The 23809-nt window shown below is 38.7% G+C and overlaps 1 protein-coding gene across 5 annotated transcripts in view; it reads right to left on the minus strand.

Annotated features, from left to right (window-relative positions):
* Window positions 1-18761, minus strand: part of TRIP11 (thyroid hormone receptor interactor 11) — a 65506-nt gene extending 46745 nt beyond the window's left edge. For 2 of the 5 annotated variants that reach the window (XM_007105043.4, XM_007105041.3), the window contains exons 1-5: window positions 16693-18728; window positions 12187-12248; window positions 6878-6988; window positions 3621-3899; window positions 1476-1544 (exon numbers count right to left, since the gene is read on the minus strand). In XM_007105043.4, the coding sequence (XP_007105105.2) occupies window positions 1476-1544; window positions 3621-3899; window positions 6878-6988; window positions 12187-12248; window positions 16693-16831 (660 nt within the window). In that variant the 5' untranslated portion in view covers window positions 16832-18728. Of the gene's footprint in view, window positions 1-1475; window positions 1545-3620; window positions 3900-6877; window positions 6989-12186; window positions 12249-16692 lie in introns of all 5 variants that reach the window. The other 3 variants (XM_007105042.4, XM_055088684.1, XM_007105044.3) reach the window with 3 other exon arrangements.
* Window positions 18762-23809: the final 5048 nt, after the last annotated feature.

The following is a 23809-nucleotide window of genomic DNA, read 5'->3' on the forward strand; positions in this document are numbered from 1 at the left end:
GCCAATCTGTTCCTGTTGTCCTAGTATACCTATCTTTTTGCTCAGTCTTTCCTTCTCTCAGTCTTGACAGGACCCCTAAACTGTCAACCAAGGTGTCTCGCTACCCAAGTTGAGACCACGATCTCTCTCCTAGGAACCTGTATATTCAGCTGCGTCTTTCAAAGAGGGAATCCTAGGAACCTGGATATTCAGCTGCGTCTTTCAAAGAGGGAAATTTGTTAGACCAGAAGCATTATAATAGCTGCACCCTGGAGAGCCTATCCACTGTGTCCCACTACCTAGATCTCTGATGCTGGTCTAATTTCTACCCTTCCTGAGGCCAAAATGCTCAATTTTTCCTTCAATCCTGTGGACAGAGTACCTGGCTCCTTCTAATAAATCCTCTTATGCTTTACTTAGCCAGAGATGGTTTTTGTTGCTTGTAGCCAAGAATCCTAATCAATAAATTAGCTTCTATTTCCTGAGAAGACAAGTAAAGTTATTCTTTAGTCCTACGCACTTACTTATGTGCCGGTACTTGACAAAGAAGTTTACATTTAAACCTCAAAAACAATCCTACAAGAGAGGTATTATGATATCTACTTCACTGATGATAAACAGAAGCTTGTAAAGGTTAAGTAACTCGCCCAAAGCAGCACAGCTGGTAACTAGTACAGCCAGGATTCAAAGCCAGGTCTGAATGAGGAACCCATCCACACTGGTATTGTAATAACAATAAAACCAAAAACTAAAAAAATTCTATACATGACAATAATTTACATACTAAAAACAATTCACTGCCGTGCTAAGTATATGTAACTGAGACGTCTCTTGAAGGAAATAATTGACACAAACTAGCAAAATTCCACCCTGAAGGGAAAATAATTGTTTACAATAAATAATATTAACATTGTATTTTGTCAGTATCCTTTAACCCTAACCCTTGAAATTTCAGTGACCCTAGAATTGTTTTAATAAAGACTGTTTTATGAGATACAACAGAAGATAGACACTTATGAAATATAAACTACCTAATAAATAAATATTCAAAACCAAATGATTTTGGAAAGACAGATATTATTATATACTTAAGGTGCCATAAAGGAGAAGATATAAAAACAGCAAAAAATTACTAACTAGCAAGTAAAATAGAGGCTAGTGGCAGTACTATTTCTCCTGCTTTCTAATATAAACAGTATCTACTATGCACGTGTTTGCTCCGTAGGGATGGAGACCTTGTTGGCACTCCCCTTTCTATTAAAAAAAAAAAGTTAGTTGTGTTTCGAGGGCTCTAGAGCCCAGGCTCAGTAGTTGTGGCACACGGGCTTAGTTGCTCTGTGGCATGTGGGATCTTCCCGGACCAGGGCCCGAACCTGTGTCCCTGCATTGGCAGGCGGATTCCTAACCACTGCACCACCAGGGAAGCCCCTAGGCTTATACTTTTAATAAGCAAATTTTAGATGTATAACAGCCATTGTTCCAACAATCCACCTTACCTTAATGATATTTTGTAGTTTGCAGATTTCACTTTGATCAGAGCTATCTGATCCTTGTGCTTTAGAAGTCTAGATCAGAAAAACACGATTAGAAAATACTTGTACTGATTTTCTTATAAAAGAGAAAGTCAGAAACTAACTTTATTAGAAGATACGTTTTTTTAAAAAGGGGCATTTGCACAGGGAATAAAGCCAATATTTTATAATAACTTTAAACAGAGTGTAATCTATAAAAATACTGAATCACTGTGTTGTACACCTGAAACTATTATAAATCAACTATACTTCAATTAAAAAAAAATTTAAAAACAAATGTAAGAAAAAATGGGGGGCATTTATTTCCCAGACAAATTCTTATTAAAGAGTGCCAAGCACCTTTTAAAGAACCTAGCCCAATAGTGAGTAATACACAATAAATACAAGATACCATTCAAGAGTTTGTTAACTAATTAGGGAAGACAATACTTTTACAAAATAAGAAGGAAAACACCACAGAATATTTTTCTTGGCTCAACAAAATGTAAATCTGATGATAATCAAGGAGCTTCCTAAAAGGTTAATTTCTAAAATGGAAAGTTACCCAACATTAATGCTAAGATTAATATTAACATTGCTAATAATGCTAATATTAACATATTGGCTTTTGCATGATTTTCTTCTCATTCAAAGCTGTATGTTGCTCATTTATCTTTATTAACATTTACTATAGCATGTTAAGGAACCAAAAGCTGCTCTCTGGATATAAGAAGGAATACAGTACATTGGAAAGAACATAGGATTTGAAGTTGAAAGATGTCTGTTTGAAGCACAACTTAATCACTGTGACAGTGGATGTATTACTTAAACTTTTACTTTGCTTATCTGCAAAACAGAGGTAATAAATATCTCTCATAGTTATTAAAGATAATATATTAGATTAGTATATATGGAAACATCTTGTAAAGTATGATACAAATATTAATTTTTATTATGCTTTACTAGAAAATTAAGTCCCCTGAAAGGTGCCAATTATACCTTTTTCACTGTAACATCCCAGTACAGGTCTGTCATATAGTAGGCATTTGAGATATGCTAAAGGAAATATACCAAATCCTTTCCACATGAAATCTTACCTAGGTAATGTTTCTTAAAATGTGTTCCTCAGATCATCAGAATCACCTGGGTACTTATTTGTTTGACTATACTTTTCAACATCCTAAAATAGACTACAAAATACTAATCTCTACTCTCTGAAGGTAGGACAGGGGACCTACAATACCACCAAGTTCCTCAGGTTATTCTTACACATACAAAGTTTAAGAACAACCATCTTTCAGAGATAAGATGGACAAACAGATCATCCTCTCTAAGGTTTATTTTGGGTACTGGGAATGTCTAGCAACTTGGGAAGCAAGGACATCATTTTAATTGGGAGGATTTCTCCTTTACACAACAAAATTACACTCACAAAAACATAGAAAATAATCTCTTTACTTATGTACTTTATTTTTCTCCACACTGATGGAATAAAGTCTATATGAACAATGTTCCAGTTTATTTCAGGTCTCGTGTGTATTGGCAACCTCAGTAATACATAAAATCTGATAAAGAAGACAAAAAAGGGATCCTTGGAAGAAAGTTTACAGCCCAAAATAGGAAGGACTTAATTTCTATTCTAATGTGTGAGAAACAACACATAATAGTTTATGTGTTTTATAATATCAATTATCAGATTTTTCATTTTACATATAATTCATGCAAAGAAGAACCTCAGACAACATCTAAGCAAGTAGTTTCAAATCTGGTGCCTTGGTTCCACCAGAGAAGTCTCAGGGACTCCAGGGGAAGAGGTGCTGGTTCAACCACAGCAACTCCATTTTTGTCTCCTTTAAGTGCTGGACTTGTAGCTTTTAATTTTATTTTAAAGCATGGTTCTCTTGCTTTAAATTTTTTGGAAATTTCTTCCAAATATTGTACAGAAGGGGAAACTGAGGCTGGGAGAGAAAGATGACCTGACTAAAACCACTTAAAAAGTCACTGGCTGAATCAGAATACAGGCTTCTAATTTCCTAGTCCAGGGTTCTTTCTGATACCAAAACTTCTACACATAGCATTGTTACTTTTACTCACTCACAGTTTTCAAAAACTCGTGAAAATTGTACCTACCTGAGCAATATGCCTCCAATGGCCAATTTCAGACTCAAGTCTTGAAACTTCATTTGACAATCTGTTTATTTCTCGTTGTGATGAAATGATGTCACCAAAATCCATGTCATCATCGTGGAAAGCTGAAGCATGATGACTTAAACCATAACCGAATGAAGTAGATGCAGCGGTTGCTGGTACACCACCAGCTCCTGAAATCACTGACTGAGCAGCTGACTGCAGCTTCAGCAACTGATCCTGCAGTGCAATCTGTCTTGCTTTAAGATGGCTGATTTCCACCTATATTTATAATCCATATTTTAGAGAAGGTACTTCAAAATAACCATATTGACCCCTTTATACATTCATAATGTTAAAAGTTATAATAGTTTAAGATTACCCAACGACAGTACTCTATCAACTGAATCCAAGTTGTCTATAACACCCCAACATAACATTTTTATTTCAGAACCATGATTACCATAGAGCATAATGTTCCAATTAATATGAACAACAGAATTCCACTCATACATTAACTAAAGCAATAAAACGTTCAGTTAAACATCAGTTTACCATCTTCTACATACCAGGTAGTATAGTATATGCAATTTCTTAGGGTTCTGTTTGTGATTATCAAGCCTCAAGAGATGAGAAAATAAAAGCTGCAACAGTCTATGCACTGGTAAGCTTCCTTAGAACACCTGTTGGAGAAGTCTTTTGTAACTGATTATGTATGGCTGGATTTAGGCTTAAAATGCACCATGAATCAGGTAACTTTGTACTGGTCTACACAACACAGCCGGAAGGAAGCTTTGATTTATTAATCCGATCTTCGCAGTAAGCCTGTGATTAATAGCCCATTAGTCTTAGAAGGAAATCATGCACTGAAAGAGGCCTTGGCTTTAGCCTTGGCAAAGAAAGGTCAGTGAAAATCTGATTCTACTCAAGGAGACAACAGTATAAAAACCGTGAAACCCCAAGTGGAGTTTTGACTGAAGGCTTGCAATACCAAGTCAATGTCTAAAAGAAGTTATAAAAATAGGACTTACCATAATGCCACATCCATTCCAAATAAGAGATTACTCAAAACATAAAAGCAAGCTAGAGAAAACTGAAATAAGCTTTCTGTAAAATACTCAAGCTAGTCCAAAAGACAACCTGACACAACAGAGGAAAATTTGATACTGAGGAGACAGTCAGCAAGTAACAGTATTTCTAATGTCAAGCAATTAGACAAACAAAAACCAAATACAATTATGTTAAATGTCATAGTAAACAGACATTTTTTCGTATCAGAGTCCCTTCTCTAATGGAGATTTATAATAATGTACAAATTTTATTTTTCCATAAATGATATGAGGCAAATTGCATCTTTGGGCAATATGAACATCACAACGAGGGCAACAAATAGATTCAGAAAATAGCAGATCTAAAGTATATATTATCTTTCATTCTCGTAAAAAGTACTGAAATCAACAATTCTTTTCAAATGTAGCTATAATGCAAAGAAAGTTCTCATTATACAACAGACATTTATATCAAGTTGTAGAGTTAAAAAGTACAAACTCTACTAACAAAGACGTATTCCTAAACTTGAATTCTTAATTTGCCCTCTAGTATCCATAGTTGAGTAGAAAATAAAATGACAGATTACACCACAGCAGTTTTTTCAACTAGGATGTACTAAGCATCAGAATCAGCTATGGGGTTTTTGAAAAATACCAATACCAGAGCCCCTTCCCAGTACACTAAATCAGAATCTCCTAGAGGACCTAACAATGTGTATTTTTTATGATTCAGCTGTAAATCCCTGGGTGATTCAGCTACTGCTCTATTGGAGTATCTGTAAATCAGTGCTTCTCAAAGTGTGGTCTGTGGACAAATGCCATGAATGTTTGCTACCAGTCCATGACAAGATAAGTAAAGAAACTGAAAGAGTAAGGCTTAAAGACTTTTAAAGCAAGTTGACAGAGGCGTCCCAGGTGGTGCAGTGGTTAAGAATCCACCTGCCAAGGCAGGAGACACAGGCTCGAGCCCTGTGAGCCACAACTACTGAAGCCCGTGCACCTAGAGCCCGTACTCCCAACAAGAGAAGCCACCGCAAGGAGAAGCTTGCGCACCTCAACAAAGAGTAGCCCCCGCTCGCCGCAACCGGAGAAAAGCCCACGCGCAGCAACGAAGACCCAACTCAGACAAAAATAAACAAATAAATTTTTAAAAAAATAAAGCAAGTTGACAGAGTAATTTTACATCTTTTGAATCTTTACCAAAAAAAAAGTGGGCTTTTAACTTTAATTTGAACTTGTAACTTTGCTTTTTTACATTCATTTTCTTTTTGTAGTAATTCATTTTTATTGTATTTTATGAAATAGATTCCAAACAGATTGGAAATTTAAGTTCTTCTTTAAATGTTTATATTTATCTTCAATGTGGTTTACTTTTATTTTTCATCTTAGTATGTCACTAAAAGAACTTGAAATCAATGCATCTAAATTTTAAAAACCCAAATATAAAGTGATGGTAGAAATGAACATTTAATCAACAAACTGAAAAACACCCCAGTGATCTGGATAATTAAACAAGAAATTCTGTGGCTCAATTCCACAGAATCATTTACTGAATTCCACTTACGTACTAAACACTAAAGAGAATTCAATGACAGAATGAAACATTAGGGACATAGTCTATTATTTTAAGGATTCGTAGTAACATTGGTTAAATTATATAATATTATCAAAACTGCAAAGGAAAGATAAGCTACCTCCAAAATAACCATTTCTATCAAACTAAAGGGGGAAAAAATTATAGAAGAGTATAAGTCAACTATAAAATACTTAATATTCTGTTTTCCATGGAAAATCACGTAAACACTAATAAGCATATGTTAACACTTGTAGTTAAAATCATTTTTTAAAAAAGAAATGTTATTAACAATCACAATGATTTAAAACAAATTTAGGTAAATAGATAAGAAATAAGTTTCATAAACTCAGAAATAATTAGCAACAAATGCCTGAAGATATTATACACAAAGACTGTTCTTCTTTTGGAAAGTAGAAATTAAACTCCACAAAGGTTAGTTTATGTAATTTAAACGTAAAAGCTTACAGAGTTCTTGTTAAATTAGTGATATCATACTGATTTGGAAATTACTAACTTCAACACCCTTTTGATATTTTCATGGATCTAAACAGAGCTTGATTTATATTATAACTCTTAGAAACCATCCTAAACACATTACAGTGAAGTAAACATGAAGTAACTGTAATAACCTTTACCTCTTTCTGTTGCAGTTGATTTCGATAACTCATAGACTGCTGCTTTATTTGAAGCTCTGATGCTTCATGCTTCTCTTCCAGATCAGTACAAAGTTTTCTGAGTCTCTCATTCTAGAAGCAAAGAAAAAAGTGTTTTCAACAAAAAGACTAAAAGTAAAACATGTTAGTAACACTTATGTGCAGGGAATTATGAAAAACATATTGCTTCATGCACAAAAAAGATGTACTATAGTAGGTCTCAGAATTCTGACCTTTAAACCACAATTTCAATGAAAGTTACAAGTGCAATAAGCATGTTTATAGAGATTATGCATAATTCTGAAGCAAAGTTTTTTAAAAATCTTGCTCAGTTTGATTTTCTGCTAAGAAAAACTCACTGATCAGTGTTTCCCCCATCTTTGTACACCCCCAGTGTCTAGCATACAGTAGGCAATAAATATCTGGTAAATGAATGACCTAGATTACATTCTTAAATTTTTGTTTTCTCCCTGAACAGTAGAAGTTTTTTAAAGAAACCTTTTTTAAAAAAGACTTATGGCTTAAGTATAGGTAGGAGGCCAAAACCTGACATTACTTGTCTGACTGAACCCTAGGCTCCTGAGTGGGGCACCTCTGAAAAATCCATTTTAAAAACCACTACTAGTGAGGTGGATGGACCTGGAGTCTGTCATACAGAGTGAAGTCAGTCAGAAGGAGAAAAACAAATACCGTATGTTAACACATATATATGGAATCTAAGAAAAAAAAATGTCATGTGGGAGGGAGGGAGACGCAAGAGGGAAGAGATATGGGAACATATGTATATGTATAACTGATTCACTTTGTTGTAAAGCAGAAACTAACACACCATTGTAAAGCAATTATACTCCAATAAAGATGTTAAAACAAAACAAAACAAAACAAAAAACCACTACTAGAACTCAGTTTGGAAAACTACAGTTAGAAGTACAAAAAATACTCTAAATATAATTCAATGAATCTAGACATCACAGTCTTTTGTTTTAAGATGTTGGAAAATATGAAAAAAATTACTTAGATTTTATGTACCTAAGTATTAAATTATGTTAACCTAATATCATTCTTTGACACTTGAATGAATAAGGGCATAATGGAGCAAGAGAAACGGACACTAAAACTTTCTGCAAAAAGGAATTTACAAATTATTATAGATAATAATGTACTAAGAATTCTACTAATGTATCAGCAAGCAGAGTTTAACAATGATAACTGAGAATAAGGAGATTCATGGTGGGAAAGAAAGCTCCCGCTAGAAGGTGAAGATTTTTTCACTTTGAGGATGTCATCTGTTTTCTTCTTAGATTCTAGGAATTTCTTACATCAACAGATGTGAAAATTATGATCCAGGGAGATTAAATGAATTCCCAGAGAAAATCAATGGTGTAAAATAAAGGAAAAATTATCACACACACAAACCCTAGTTTGGGAGTCTATCTCCAGAAATCTAACAGACCTTGGTTATCTTGCAGAAATATGAATAAGAAACAGGACCAATGGTCACACAACTAATTACCTTCTAATCTACTGGCTGCTTTTGCATGATTTTCTGTGAGCTGTTCACATGAAAATACCATACATAACTGAAGCAAGAGAATATACTAAAGTCAAAACCTAGTCATAAAGTCCACTCTAGGCTTTTTTCACATACAAATACCTAAGGCTATTTGTTTAACTCTGATGAATAACTAGAACTGGAAAACTTTCAATTTGGCCAATAACTAATTGGTTGTCTTTCCTCATCACCCTAGCCATGTAAGAGTCAGAAAGGTTGATAAAGCATACGAAGGACAGATTCTCTTCATGTGGCTGACCCAAAACATGCCAGGAGTAGTCCGTGGTCAAATTTTCTATTATATGAAATATGAAGCAGATGGGGCTGGTCTGAAAGGAAAAAAGAATAAACACACACAAAGAACAGAGAGGAATAAAAATGAGAGAGATGCCATTCCTGATGGCATCCAGTTCCGGTTGAAGCCCTTTCCTAAAGACTGGCTAAAATTTATGCCCTTGGAATCCATGAGATACTCATATCCTTAAATTATTCCATTGTGCTTAACCCTTGTTATATCATCAAGGTCTACTGGAACCAATTTTAGTTTGTGAGTTTCTTTTTTGAGTAGTATTAAGGACTGATATTTAAAACATTGATTCTTTCTTAGTAGTCTTCCAACAAACAAAGAGAAAATACACTTGAAAACTCATTTTATTTTGCAATTACCATAAGGGTACATTGGGCCCTTTTACAATATAAATCTAAGAATAATCATGAGGTCACAATGATCTTGTTTTTTCTGTATCTTGAAACGTTTTGCTAGTTTATCATCCTAAGAATTAATCATTAATCATCAATTATTTACAACTATGTTAAAAAAAGACTTAAGAAAACAGAAGAACTGATGGAATCACCTAGAAGAATGATGCAACAGTGAAATAACCAGTTTTCTGACTGCATTACCCAAAGTACTGCATCATCTTTTAAAAAGGAAAAAGCCAATCTGGAGACACCATCTTTGCAGTGGTTTTTTGTTTGTTTGTTTTGGGGGGAGTTTTATTTTTTTCACTCTCATTGAACACAATTGAAAATTCAGAATTTTCACTTTTCAACAGAGAAGAAAACTGACAGAGAAAAATATTCCACAATTAGACAAGTGAGAAGACAAATGCAAAGAGACAGAAAACAGCACTCTAGAGTCTAATGGTTATGGTGAAAATGAATGTAGAAGCAAAATCTCAGACAAGTCTTGGAATAACAAGTCTATTGAATAACAATATCCTAGATGAATTTCTCAAACTCAAGAACTGAGGAGTGAACAACGTATTTCTAAGAACAAAAAGGAAATATGGTGTTTCATGAAGTTAGTCATTCTATAAGAAAAGATTTTATCTCACAATATTTTGTGACAAAAACCTGAACCATTCATGCCACTTTACTAAATGGATATGTAACAGTATTCTTTCATTATGTATATTTGTACACCAGCATTTACTTGATACAGTCCCTACATGGACAAATGAGGAGGCAGGTGTATACACAGGTGACTAGGAGGAAACAGATGACTTAAAAATGAAAAAACTCAGTGGACTGATCACTCTAATTGGTATTTATAAATCTAAGAATAAAAATGCTTTGTAATTATGGAGCAAACAGCCATGCCTTTAACAAAATCATAAGCCGTCAAAGTTTTCATAAGTATTGGTTTTAATGACACAAGTCAGGAAGAAGAACCAGAAGTAATAATAGGTTAAAATCTATTAGAGATGTAATTGAAATCTGGAATCAGTATTTACAAGATAAGATACATTCCAGTTCACAAAAAGAGTTAATAAGCAGTTAACTGCATTCAAAGAACATTGCCTATTTTGAGCATATATGCTTTCAAAAGCAGAAACACATGGACTAAAAATCTGAATTTGTTATATATAAGTTCTTATTAAGATTTCTAATAAAGTTTTTCACTATCACTTTATTCTTACTTCTGTAAATTTTTTATAAAATAACTTAAAACAAAAAAATTAAAGGTACATTGGATCGAGATGGTAAATGTGAAGATTTTTTTCTTGGAACAGATGGTTAAATTAGCTTAGATTGGTTGCCATTAGTGGCAACTGAGGAAAATTAACTAAGTCAATTTCAAATATTAACATCTGTAAGCAAATCTAATTTCCTCTAGAAAACATACTGCCCTCTGTCTATACTAAAACTTTCTAAATAAATAGAATTTTCTATTGTAATTTCCTAGTGGTTTCAATCATATGTTCACTTTCTCTTATTGCAGTCACATAAGGCATTACCTTTATGAAGTGCTTATGTGCTGATAGAAGGCAAGAATCATGTAGAGTCAAAATCACCTTAGAAAATAAAGTCCTTGGGAAGTCCAATAGTCTGTTTTCCTCTAGTATTGGGTTGGCCAAAAAGTTTGTTCGGGAACCCAAACAAACTTTTTGGCCAACCCAGTATTTGAGTAGCTCACGGTACTCTGAATAAGCACCAAACAACGAAGTTGGCTTTCATTTGGGGATGTGTTATACCAAAAATAAATATTTTTGAACACTAGAACCATACTTGCCACAGTCCAAAGATAAAATTAGGAGAGAGACTGGAGTTGAAATCAACAGAGGGACAGAAGATTTCTCTCTCTCTTTTCAACCTCAATACAGAGCAGTCATTCATTAAGCAGGTTAACCCCATTTGCTTCCCCGCCCCCAAATGTATACTGGCAAATTTAGCTTAATTAATACCATTACACACATCTCTGCCATCTAATTTTCCTGGGTGGGCCCATCCTGAGTGCTTTCTCAAGGATTTCTTTAGGGACTATAGGGACTAATACCTATCTCAGCCTTACAAAGAAAGAAGCTATCACACTCATCTGGCACTGAAGCATCTACTAATTAGGTAATTACAGCTAAGGTCTCTTAAGTGCCACCAAATTGCCATCTTCTATTGAGGCAGAATACTTCAATAGTCCCTCTTGAGAGATCCCTCTACTTTCAAATTCCACAATCTGACCTTGATAATCTAGACCAGAGCTCAGTAATGCTTGTTGTCAGACAAGTATTTTCTTATATTTAAATTCCATTTTCTCTTTTATGGGCTTAGCAAGGGAAAACATGCTTACCACAGTCCTCTAAGAATACTGTTTGCTGAAATACTATTAAGTGTTCCCTCGCTGTTCTTATCCAAAGGCTAAATAGTTGGGTGTCTTTAGTACTTTACAACAGATCCCACTTTAAAACCTTTCATTTTCTTTATGGCTTTCCTTTGAACCCTTTCCAAGTTTCCCTCATCCCTATTAAGTACAACGTCCAGAGCCAGTTACCACGAGGCACTGACTAATAATGAAAAAAATGGTAAAATTAATTTGCTATTCCTATATTCTACATTCTCTGTATACAAATATCACACTTTTTAATGTTAGGGGATTAAAAAGCTCTAGATTAAACAATTGCATTCTTCACATTATACTTAAATAAATGTACTACTGCAGTTTAGCATACTAATAAAACATAGTAAATCCTTGATAATGATAAACTGTTGCCAATGTTATTTTCTAAATTTGGCAGATTTCCTTCTTCCAGCATTCAGAAGCAGCAGTGGGAATATTTAATAGCAAAGTGCAGTAACATGTAAATATATTCTTCATCAAAGGAAGATGACAGGGCTTAAAAAAAAAAAACTAAGATAAAGGGAAAGAGAGAAAAAGTGCATTAAGAAGAGAGGACTGAAATAAAGTATGAATAACTTTCATGGCTTCAAAAAAGAAAAAATCTAAATCTTTATATTTCCTTACCTCTGATCTTAAGATTGTATGAATGGCTTCAACTTCCTTTCTCCTAGCATTAGGTAATTCTGCTACAAAAGAAACAGCATATACTGAATATATATTCAGTCAACACCATGTGAAGTAAACAGGCATTTTAAGGAAAGTATATTTCACTGAGCTTTAAACAGAATGGTATGCTGATGTGAGAACAAATTCAGAAGACAAACATCACTTGATTGTTATCACAACTTTCTACTGTCACAAATGTTCTTTAATGTCATGTTAGTCATTCTTTGCCTATCTTCTATACCCTAGAGCATCTACCTTTACCCTATGGAAGTGTTCATTAAAATTTTGTTATGGGGCTTCCCTGGTGGTGCAGTGGTTAAGAATCCGCCTGCTAATGCAGGGGACACGGGTTCGAGCCCCGGTCCGGGAAGATCCCACATGCCGCGGAGCAACTAAGCCCATGTGCCACAGCTACTGAGCCTGCACTCTAGAGCCCGCGAGCCACAACTACTGAATCCGTGAGCCTAGAGCCCGTTCTCTGCAACAAGAGAAGCCACCGCAATGAGAGGCCCACGCTCACCGCAACTAGAGAAAGCCAGCGCACAGCAACGAAGACCCAAAGCAGCCAAAAATAAATTTAAAAAATATTTTGTTATGGAAAATTAATCTCTCTCTGTTGGCTTAGTATAAATTTTGATGAAACTTACGCAGCTGGGTTTTAAGGGCATATTTCTTTTCTTTTTTCTTGGTTTGGCCGTGCCGTGCGGCTTGTGGGATCTTAGTTCCCCCACCAGGGATTGAACCCCGGCCCTCGGCAATGAAAGCGCCGAGTCCTAACCACTGGACCGCCACGGAATTCCCAAGGACGTATTTCTCTTATGAAACTGGGGTTTAGAGGGCCTTACTTCTAATTTTTTCTGCTCCCAATACTACCAAAAAATTAACCTACAAACAAAGAATAAAAATGCAGCAAAAGGGACTTCCCTGGTGGCGCAGTGGTTAAGAATCCGTCTGCCAATGCAGGGGACACGGGTTCGAGCCCTGGTCCGGGAAGAACCCACATGCCGCGGAGGAACTAAGCCTGTGTGCCACAACTGCTGGGCCTGCGCTCTAGAGCCTGCGAGCCACAACTACTGAGCCCATGCACCACAACTACTGAAGCCCTCGCACCTAGAAGCCCATGCTCCGCAACAAGAGAAGCCACCGCAATGAGAAGCCCGCGCACCGCCAACGAAGAGTAGCCCCCGCTCGGCACAACTAGAGAAAGCCCACACGCAGCAGCGAAGACCCAACGCAGCCAAAAATAAATAAATAAAAAATAAATAAATTTTTAAAAAATGCAGCAAAAGAACACTTATTTCAAGTAACGTGGACACAAGTTATTTAAAATGTGAATGAGCTCAGTCTTGTTTTGTACATTTTCATTTAAAAGGAAAGTCAGAGGCCCACAGTACCAAAATGGCACAGCTGATGCTGCCAGATAATCATCATCCACAGAGTTAGATTTCTTTTCTAAGTACTAGTATTTTTCATTACTCACAGCCCTTTAATACTATAAAAATAAGTTCTCTGAATTAGTTTAAATCAAAAGAAAATACAAGTGGCATCCGATAAAAAAGAGTGACAAACCCACTCTTCTTGTTTTGAAAATCACCAGGTGGGGATGCTTGGGTGGTTGTTTATACATCTTGCTTGAAACTCTGACAGGATTGTCTAACTGCTATTCAGAAGGGAACAAATTATAATCTAATCTGTTTAGAAAGGTCATTGTTAGAAGCAGCAGTTGTTTCAAAGAGGGATTTAAAAAAAAAAAAAGTCATGAAGACTTTTCCCTCCAGAGCCGCCCCCACAAAAATCCTGGTCTTTTTAGGAATAAAGGCGAGATGTTACACAGACCAAAAAAGTTTTCCTTAATGAGGGAAAACAAAAATAACAACTATCATTTATTGATGCTTACTATTCGTTAGGCACAGTGCCATGCATTTTACACTCATGATTTCATTTAATCCTCCCAACTTCATGATAGGTATAATTATCCCTATATAACAGACACGAACACTCTGCTTTTTAAAGGTTAAGTATTTAATAATTTGCCAAAGATCCCACAATTTGTAACACATGGAAGTGGAATTTCAATCCATGTTTGATTTAAAAGCCCAAGCTCCTAAATCAATATAGTGTTTGGTAAAATAGCAACTTTCTGATATTGTAAAGATGGATAATTTTCAAGTTGTATCAACAGTGCTATTTTGGAACTGTCCTTGTTCACTGCTGGCACACGGTAGACACTCAATAAATAGTTGTTGAATGAATAAATGAACTGCACTCTGACCCTATTTTTAAATGAGTCACAAAATCAATAAATTGGGTGTTAAGCAAGTCCTATTTTAATGCAAAGGGAAAACAATAAAAGCAGATTTTTAATCACTCAGCAAATTTTTTATTGAGCATCTACTATGTACCAAGGAAGGGACCACATACTGGTAATATAAGGATAAATAAAATAGAGCTGTCAGAGAGAGATCCACAAAGTTCTGTTAGACACAACTCAACCTGCCATGGAGTGAGAATGGTTTCACCAGGTACCTGACATGTGAGCAGGGTCATACAGGAAAAACTGTTTTCCAGGCAAAGGAGGGTAGTGGAGGAAGTAGAAAGAAAGGGCTTTCCATGCAAAGGCCTGGAGCTGTGTAGGCATCTCACAACGTTGCCTGTGCAGATGCTCTGGGTGTAAGCATGCTTGTGTATATGAATGTGCATATATGTGGCTATTGGGAGAAAAGGGGAGAGAACAAGAGGTAAGACTGGAAGAGGTAGGTTGAACCCAGATAGGATAGGTTTCTGGTCTCCCAAAATTAATAGGCTTGGATTGTATCCTGTAAGTAACAGAGTCAAGAGATTTTAAAGCACATTTGTTTTTAGAAAAGTAATTGGCAACACAATGGAGTAATGGAAATGGAGTAAAGTAAGGAGAAACAAGTGACAGAACATGAAAGAGAAATAGTGTGTGGGAGAGATAATGGGGATCTGAACTAAGGAAGTAGGAATAAGGAAAGGACAAATACAAACAATTCAGGCACAGGATGAACAAGATTTGGTGACTAATTGGAAGTGGGAGAAAAAAAGAAAGAGGCAAAACAAAGTGACAAAGATGTCTAAGTTTAGAAGAATGGGTAGATGGTGAAACCATTAAAATTGAGAATACAGGAGCACATTTGGTGGGAAGAACAAACTGAATTCTACCTTAAGCCTGAAGGACATCCAAGTTGGAGGCGGGGTGCCTATTTTCTGGCTTAGGGTCAAAGGAATAGTCAACTGTTTTCCCCTATCTAGGAAACAAGGAGAGACTAGGCATTTCCCATGTTATCTAGCCCTTCTCTGCTTCTGACTGCCCTCAGGGTCACATGAGACTTTCCTGAACACAGGAAGAATCCCTTTAACTCCCATCCCCAACCTGTCCCACCTGATGTACTCCCAAGCAGTCAAATGGATTTCGGCACCTCCCCAATCTTCCTCCCTCTAAATAGACCCCACAGAAATTCTAAATATAGATACTATTTTTCTAAATCAAACCATCTTTCTCTATTTCAACCAAATAAACACGAAGACTCAGTTAAATAAGTATTAAAAAAAACCAGAATTCTGATTTATTTACAACAAACAAACTGCCAAAGAAACTGCTCTCATCCAAAAGACCACCCATTCTCTGGAGGCAGACCCAGAATGAAATTTTAAAAGTCTTTTGATCTAAATACTACTTGCTGAAAGAAATATCAAGAAATCAAAGGGGTAACTAACTTAATCAACGATTACCATGTAACTCTGGGTCACTATTCATTAGTAAAACAAAATGAGGACTTCAAAAATGAGTGAAGGTTGCTAAGGGTACCCAAAGAACAGGGTTATCTTGCTTGTTCTACTGTAGAAATATGGTGGTGGGGGGAGGCAGTGGGCAATTAAGGCACAAAAGTACACTTTCAGCTGGAACGCTGTAATGTGTCACCAGAATGAGCAAAACTATAAAATAATAGGAAAACCATACCCATGTTTCACTAACAATATAGTCAAGTGAGAAAGGGTAAGAGTCACTAAATATCTTAATTATGAGTTACTTCAATTGTTAACGAAAATCGAAGAAAACCCCAAAAAAGTGACGTATCATACATAAACAATTTTTTAAACTGTGTCAGTATAATGGAAGAGGATCAAAATCAGTTCCGCCCCCAAGTTAAGGGCAAAGGAAGAGGTGGGCGTGGATGAACCAAACAAAAATAAACTCTACGCGACGTAGGGGCAGTTCCACTCTGCTCTGAGCTATCCTGGGTACTCAAAGGAGAAGAACCAGAACTCTTCCCCCACCCCCCGACCCCAGTGATGTCTCACTAGAGAAAATCGGTTAAGAGGCAAAAGGAGAAGTGACACTCCTCTGGACCTGTGTGCGTCTCGTGACAGATGGACTTGGGGACCAAACGGACGCTCCCAGGGTCCCAGTAAACCCCTCCCTCCCATCGCCCCAGCTGTTACCTTCCACTTCCTCCGTGCCCTCCATCAGCATATCCTTTGTAAAGTTTGAAATCTGGCCAGTGAGGGAAGCCAGGCTGCCCCCGACTTGACCCAGGGACTGGCCCAAGCCGAAGCCGAGGCCCCCAAGCCAGGACGACATCGCTGCGGGTTAGAGAACAACCTGCTCCGCTCCGAGAAAGGCGGCCAGCGTCGTCGGACGACCCCGCCAAATGTCCTCGAACCGCTGTCTCCGGGGTACTGGTCCAAATCACAAAGCTCAGTATTTGATAAGACAAGGCTTCCTAGGCAACGCCGGCTTCGGGGACCACCACCAACCCCCGGGCTCTGACTAGAAACGCAGAGGCCTGGCCTGGGACTTTACCAGGGGCCCAATTCCAGTGACATGGGCACCCCCGCGGGGCCTCCGCTCATCCTCACGACTTCCCACAGTCCGGGTTAGGCCACTTCTTCCTCTGCTTTAGTGACTTTCCCCAGTTCCGTTGGCAACTCCTGCCAACTCGACGCCGTCAGCCATGACATCCACCATGAACGCGGCAATGGATCATAGAGAGGCGCCGCGATGGCGTAGAAAGGCCCTGCAGAGCCGCCGGACGTGTCCTTGGTGCAAGGGAGCATGGGATCTCGGAGGACCAAGTGAGGCCGCGGTGGCCGCTGCCTCTATCCCAGGGCAAGGTCGTCTTCCACGTAGCCTGCCCGCTTTGGCAGCAGGTGGAAGAGCGACCGGAACCTGCTGCGACGCTGCGCTTTCGGCCGACCGCGGCTGGATTTCAGGTAGAGCCGACCCTCGGTGGGTGCCCCCCAAAGCCGGCGTGGCCTGGGAAGGGAACCCCGTGGACTCTTACTCTGTTGGTGAAACCTGAGTGTTTTAATTCTGACTACACTCGCGAAGGCAGCGGTGCGAGGAGACTGGGCGGAGACCCTCCAGCGGACAGGAAGTGGACTTTACATAACTTATCACACGTATACAGTAACGATAATTCTACACCCTGTCAAGGGCCGCTCTGTGCCCGGCACTACGGTATTAACTAAGGATACACAGAAGGGATGGGTTGCAGATTCAAGAGTCCAGGCAGCAAACATACTTATATTGATTACCTTCATAATGGAAATGTTCTCTGCTGGCTTTCCAGCTCACAGTTGATACCCTGCCTTCTTTAATATACGAAGTGCTTTATTCATGAAGCCGACCTAACCCATGAAGTTGAAAATACAGACAACCTCTTTTCAAAATAACTTTTTAGAGGAAAGTATGCCAACTTAATACAGAAGAAAAGCTCTTCTAATGTGAACTGTCCTAAGGTATTGGTGGCAGTAGCCCTGCAAGGCCCCACCCCTCCCACGGTCCTCAGTTACACAAGTTGGTGCACACACCTGTGTCCTGAATTGCTTGGTTTCCTCCCTAAAGGGAAAAAAAGTCACGTGACTTACAGGCATTTGCTGCAGTGGTACGTGGACACACACTACCTGGCCAGAGAGACTTGCCACAATTTTTACTTTGAAAAGAGCAGGATAGGTCTGCAGGTCTTTTAAGCATAGCACCAAAATATACCAGCATCTTTCTCTTCGATTTTATTCACAGCAGGGGCCGCCACAGCTTTAATTTCATTTGTGAATGGAACATTGGGAATGCCTCCAGTATTTGAAATCTGATAGCACCTAGGAATAGTAGCCCTCCCAGAAATCTGAATGCTTTTCAAATAAAATTTGCGTCTCGTTCTGGAAGTTTTTATTAAATGTTTTCCATGTAGTTTTTTGAAAGGCATCTTTGCCCACGGGTTAGATATGCAGACTCTGGGGCCTGACTGCCTGGATCTTTCATTTATTAGTTGTGTGACCTTGGGTAGGTTACTTAACCTCTGTGTACCAGTTTCTCATTTGTAAAATGGGGAATGATAATAATAGTATCTACTGGGCAGGGTTGTTTGGAGGATTAAGTAAGGTAATTTTTAAGTGCTTGGAACAGTGCCTGGTACGTGTTGAGTTCTATTAAGTGTAAAGTTTTAAAATTGTGACATAAAGGTGACCTGCAAGTTATTAATGTGTCTCCCATTATTCTGAGCACCAGGGATACAGCAGGAGAAAAAACACACACAAAGTCCCTGATCTCGTGGAGCTTGCATTCTACTGGGAAGGAACAGATGAGAAATAAAATGTAATAAATATAAGACAGGTGGTTGATGGCTGCTATGGGGAAAATATAAAACAGGGTAAGAATGATATGGAAGGGATGTGGGGAGAAATGGCACTTGTAATATTGTAGAAGGTGGTCAGGCAAGGCCTCACCAGTAAGGTGATATTCGAACAGAGACTTGAAGGAAATAAGATAGTGAGACATGTGGGTATCTGGAAAAGAGCAGTCCAGGCAAAAGAAACAGCTGATGCAAAGGTCCTGAGGTAGGAGAATCCTTGCCATGTTAGAGGATTAGCAAAAAGGCACGGATGGCTGGAGCAGAGTGGGCTGGGGAATGGTGGTAAGCAGTGAGGACCAAGGAGTAAGAATAGGAGAGGGCAGATCACATAGGACCTGGTAAGCCATTGTAGGAACTCAGAGTAGCTTGAGGGATTGTTTTGAGAAAAGGAGCCACGTGAACTTAGGACCTAATTGGGTTCCTGGGTGACAGTGAAACGTTTAGTGTAAATCAAGCTCTTATTTCCTACAGGTGTAAGTTCTCTGGAGTGCCATTTCCGTAAACCCATGTTATGCCATAAAGATACTGCAGTTAATGAAGAAAACAAACAAAATATATGTCTTCACATCATGTATTAAGTTATTAACATAAAAGCCATGTCCTAAAGTCCTCCTTATGGGGGATTGTTTACAGTGCAATGGACTATGGTCTGAGAGACTTAAAGTTTGGTTCTGATAAATAGCATGATATGATGTTTGGGATGTGCTTCAGAAAAATGGGGACAGGGTAGGTGAAACAGGAATTGTCAGGACTTGATCATTGTTGATGCTGGGTGATGGGTACATAGGGGTTCATTATATTGGTCTTTTACTTTTGCATAGGTTTGAAATTTTTTATAATAAAAAGTTAAAAGACATGCAAGTTTGATGAAGTTTGGGCTGAAGACACCTCTTCTTTTTCCTACCCAAAACCCCTGTAGCTAATAAGTGTGTTCATCATCACTTAATGAGTAGCAGAATCAGCCCAGCAATATCAAACATACCACATCAGACAGAGCCCATGAATCTGCAATGCTCCACGTGGTGGGATCCAGGCTGCCCAGCTGAAATTCTGAACTTAGGATTTTTGTAACCTCAACAGGTAGAAGATTTTTTTAAAAAGCTAACAACAACAACAACAAAAAGTACTATCAACTGCAAACTGGTTTCCATTTCTCGAGGCAGCATCACCAATACTTCTCTAGGGAGAACAGTTCCTTTGTTCTGATGAAACCATCCAAATGTTTTATTTATGCAAATGTGAAGAAAAAAAAATTTTTAAGTAGAATTTAAAATATTAGTCTGCTCTTTTCCTCTGAATTTCTAAATATTATGCTTATAATTGCCATTTTCTCATTAATTTTAGACATTACCTTCTCTCTATTACAGAAACTAAAAGATTTAGCAGTCTTGTATTACCACATGCCTCTATTTCCCTTCCTTCTGAGCTCCCAATAGAGTGATACCATAAATATTGGTAACATCACCAATTAAAGTTTACTTTATATCACTACATAAGTGTTGTTCATTGCTGAGCCACATGGTATGCTAAGATTACATTTCCTTTATTTTTCAAACTTCTGTTCTTCCTGAAGTTAACAAATTCCATCTTTTAGATTTGCACAATTTTCTGTTACTACAGAATCACGAATCCTTCTAAAACTTAGCAACAGAATTGTAAAACATGCTCCTAATTCTTCAAGAAAGTATCAAGAATTCTATTATTTGCTTAGACTCAGTCCTTTCTACCCGGAGTCCTCCGTTTCCCTGCTCCACTCTCCCATGACCTATTCTCTGGGCCTGTTTTTCTTTATGGAACCTCGTAGATGCTTCCCTTTATCTGTGATGCTCTGAAATTAATAATGATGTGCCTTGGGGTGGGTTTGTTGTTTCATTAATTATGTTGGGGACTCAGCAAACCCTTTCAAAAACCATGTCTTTTAGTTCTGCAAATTATTTAAAATACTTTTTATTGATGAATGGCCCCTCTCTAGGGAAACAGCTGTTTTTCGGATATTTTTAATCAATCCGCCTGGTTTCAGTCTACATCTCACCCCCACCTTCCATGATAGTTGTTGCTTCATGTCCTGTGTACTGCTGGATGTCCTTCTCTTTAATACTTAGTATGCACCTTCCTCAGTTCTGCTCATTCCTGTATCAACTTTCTCCGTCTTCCAAAGAAAAGTTCGCATCTCTCTTCTGCTGTTGCCTCAACTGGCAGTGACTGCTAATTGTTCCCCAAAGTCTGTTCTCCCCTTTGGGCATAGTAATTGAACCGTCACTTTTTACCTGGACAATTGTACAGTAAAAGATGCCAGTGCCCCTTCTGATCCCATCACCCCTTTACCGTTTTCATGCACACCTATCCTTGGGGTGCTTTTACTCCCAAAAGTCAGCACCCATTTCTCTTTGGCAGAGGACTGCCTTCAGGCTGCCAGAGCCCACGTTGCCTATGCCCAAGAGAGCTGAAACACAACCTTGTTCAGTAGCGTTTTAAAATGACACAACTCCCCTGCCCATGGTGGGACATCTCTAAGATGTGACTATACTTCCTCTGGACCTGTCTGCAAGATTGAGGCTCTGTTTACTGTTACACCCTTGCTTGGCTTCCTTTTCTTATCTCCCACCCGCCTTTACCTGTTCCATTTCTTCCTGGGAGCACTTTTTAAAAATAGTTTTCACTTATCTCAGGGTCTGCCTCTAGGGTGCTCAAACTAAGACTCGTGACCACCCAGAATGAAAACCACCTTGTAGCTAGGAGTGGCCATGCGATTCAGTTCTGGCCCATGTCATATAAGTGGAAGTGGTGTGTGCAACTTTAAGGAGGTAACCTTAAAGAAAGGGCACATGGCCTTTTCCCACCCTCCTTTTGATTTCTGATTGCTGGAATGCAGATGTAAGCATGGGCACCATAGCAGCTGTCTTAGATCCATGAGTTGACATTAGCAAAATGGAAGCCATGTATGTAAAGCAAGAATACAGAAAGCAGATTCCCGACACTGTGTGATGCCCTATCAGCCCTGGATTGGCAACCTCTACATTTCCTGAAGATGAGAGAGAAAAAAATTTGTAGCGTGTGAAGTCACTGTTATATTAGGTTTTTCTATGACAGTCAAATCTAATCTAATGAATTCATCTCTTCTGCTGGTCTCTCTGTACTTATGGGTTTATATTTTTTTTCTTTAATTTATGTAGTTCCTTTTTTTAAAATTTTATTATTTTTGGCTGTGTTGGGTCTTCATTGCTGTGCACGGGCTTTCTCTAGTTGTGGCGAGCAGGGGCTGCTCTTCATTGTGGTGTGCAGGCTTCTCATTGTGGTGGCTTCTCTTGTTGCGGAGTACAGGCTCTAGGCACGTGGGCTTCAGTAGTTGCAGCACACGGCCTCAGTAGTTGTGGCGCTCGGGCTTAGTTGCTCCGCAGCACGTGGGATCTTCTCGGAGCAGGGATCGAACCCGTGTCCCCTGCACTGGCAGGCGGATTCTTAACCACTGGACCACCAAGGAAGTCCCTTTACTTTCATTTAGGTGGGATTTTGGAAGGGAGTAAATACAGTGAGTGATCAATCCTATGTATTTTTTTTTTTTTTTTTTTTTTTGTGGTATGCGGGCCTTCCTCTGTTGTGGCCTCTCCCGTCGCGGAGCACAGGCTCCGGACGCGCAGGCTCAGCGGCCATGGCTCACGGGCCCAGCCGCTCCGTGGCATGTGGGACCCTCCCATACCAGGGCGCGAACCCGGTTCCCCTGCATCGGCAGGCGGACGCGCAACCACTGCGCCACCAGGGAAGCCCTGTATTTTTTATTGTGATAAAATATACATAAAATTTACTGTTTTTAAGTATACAGTTCAGTGGCATTAAGTACATGCCCATTGTTGTGCAATCATCACCATCCATTGCCAGAACATTTTTCATCTCCCTAAACTGCAACACTGTACCCATTAAATAACAACTCCTTAGTCCCTCCTCTACCCAGCCCCTGGCAACCACCATTCTATTTCCTGTCTCTATGGGTTTGACCGGTCTAAGGACCTCATAAGTAGAATCACACAGTAATCCTCTGCACTTAACTAAAAGTCCCTGGGAGACGATTCAGATGATTGTTCAAAAAAGCTAAATCTGCTTTGGGCCTGAGAATGTTTTCAGTGTTGGAGACAGGGCTGCCCTTGTGCAGAAGAGAAACACAGCTTTTGGAGAAAACATATCTTATTTGGAGAAGGCATGAAAGGTGTGGGATCAGCTCCTTCCTGGCCTCTGGCACTGGGTTTGAGCCACTTTAGAGGGGTGAATACCAGAACCCAACTGAACGATTTTCTGAGAGACTCAGCAGGACTCTGGGTACCAGCAGAGCTGCTCAGGGCCTGTGTGACAGTGTGTGGTTTGGGGCTGAGACAAGGCCATTCCACTCACCTTTGCTTGGAACTTATGACCCGTCTGGTGCTCCAAGGATTAGACATTGTTGAGCGTGGTACTTTTGCATCTTATTTTCTACCAGGTTATTGCTGGTATACAGACAAGCTATTGGTTTTTGTTGACTTATTGACCTCCCTCATTAGTTCCAGTAGCTTTTCAGTTAATTTCCTTGTGTTCTCTAGGTGTACAATCATATCAGCAAATAATTCGGCATCATCCTTTCCAATATTTACACATCATTTCATATGATAACACGTTGACCGTAATGAAGGTTCACTTAAAGGTAATTGGAGTGACAGGCCTAAAGAGCTTTGGGAAAGCTGGTTTCAAAAACAGAGAGGCCGAAGGCCAAGTGAACGGGTAAGATGTTATGGCACATGCTTATATGTGACATGATGATGTCCTGGACTAGAAGTGGCTGAGAAAGACCAAAGGGAGCTACTCAGATATTAATCACTACAATTGATGATGTGGATTGACAAGCAAAATATCAATACAGTGCTAAGTTTTCAAAACGGTAGTTTCTGACAGTGATGAAAAAT

This window comes from Physeter macrocephalus, chromosome 11 (genome assembly GCF_002837175.3).
Source record: "Physeter macrocephalus isolate SW-GA chromosome 11, ASM283717v5, whole genome shotgun sequence".
Classification (NCBI taxonomy): Eukaryota; Metazoa; Chordata; class Mammalia; order Artiodactyla; family Physeteridae; genus Physeter; species Physeter macrocephalus.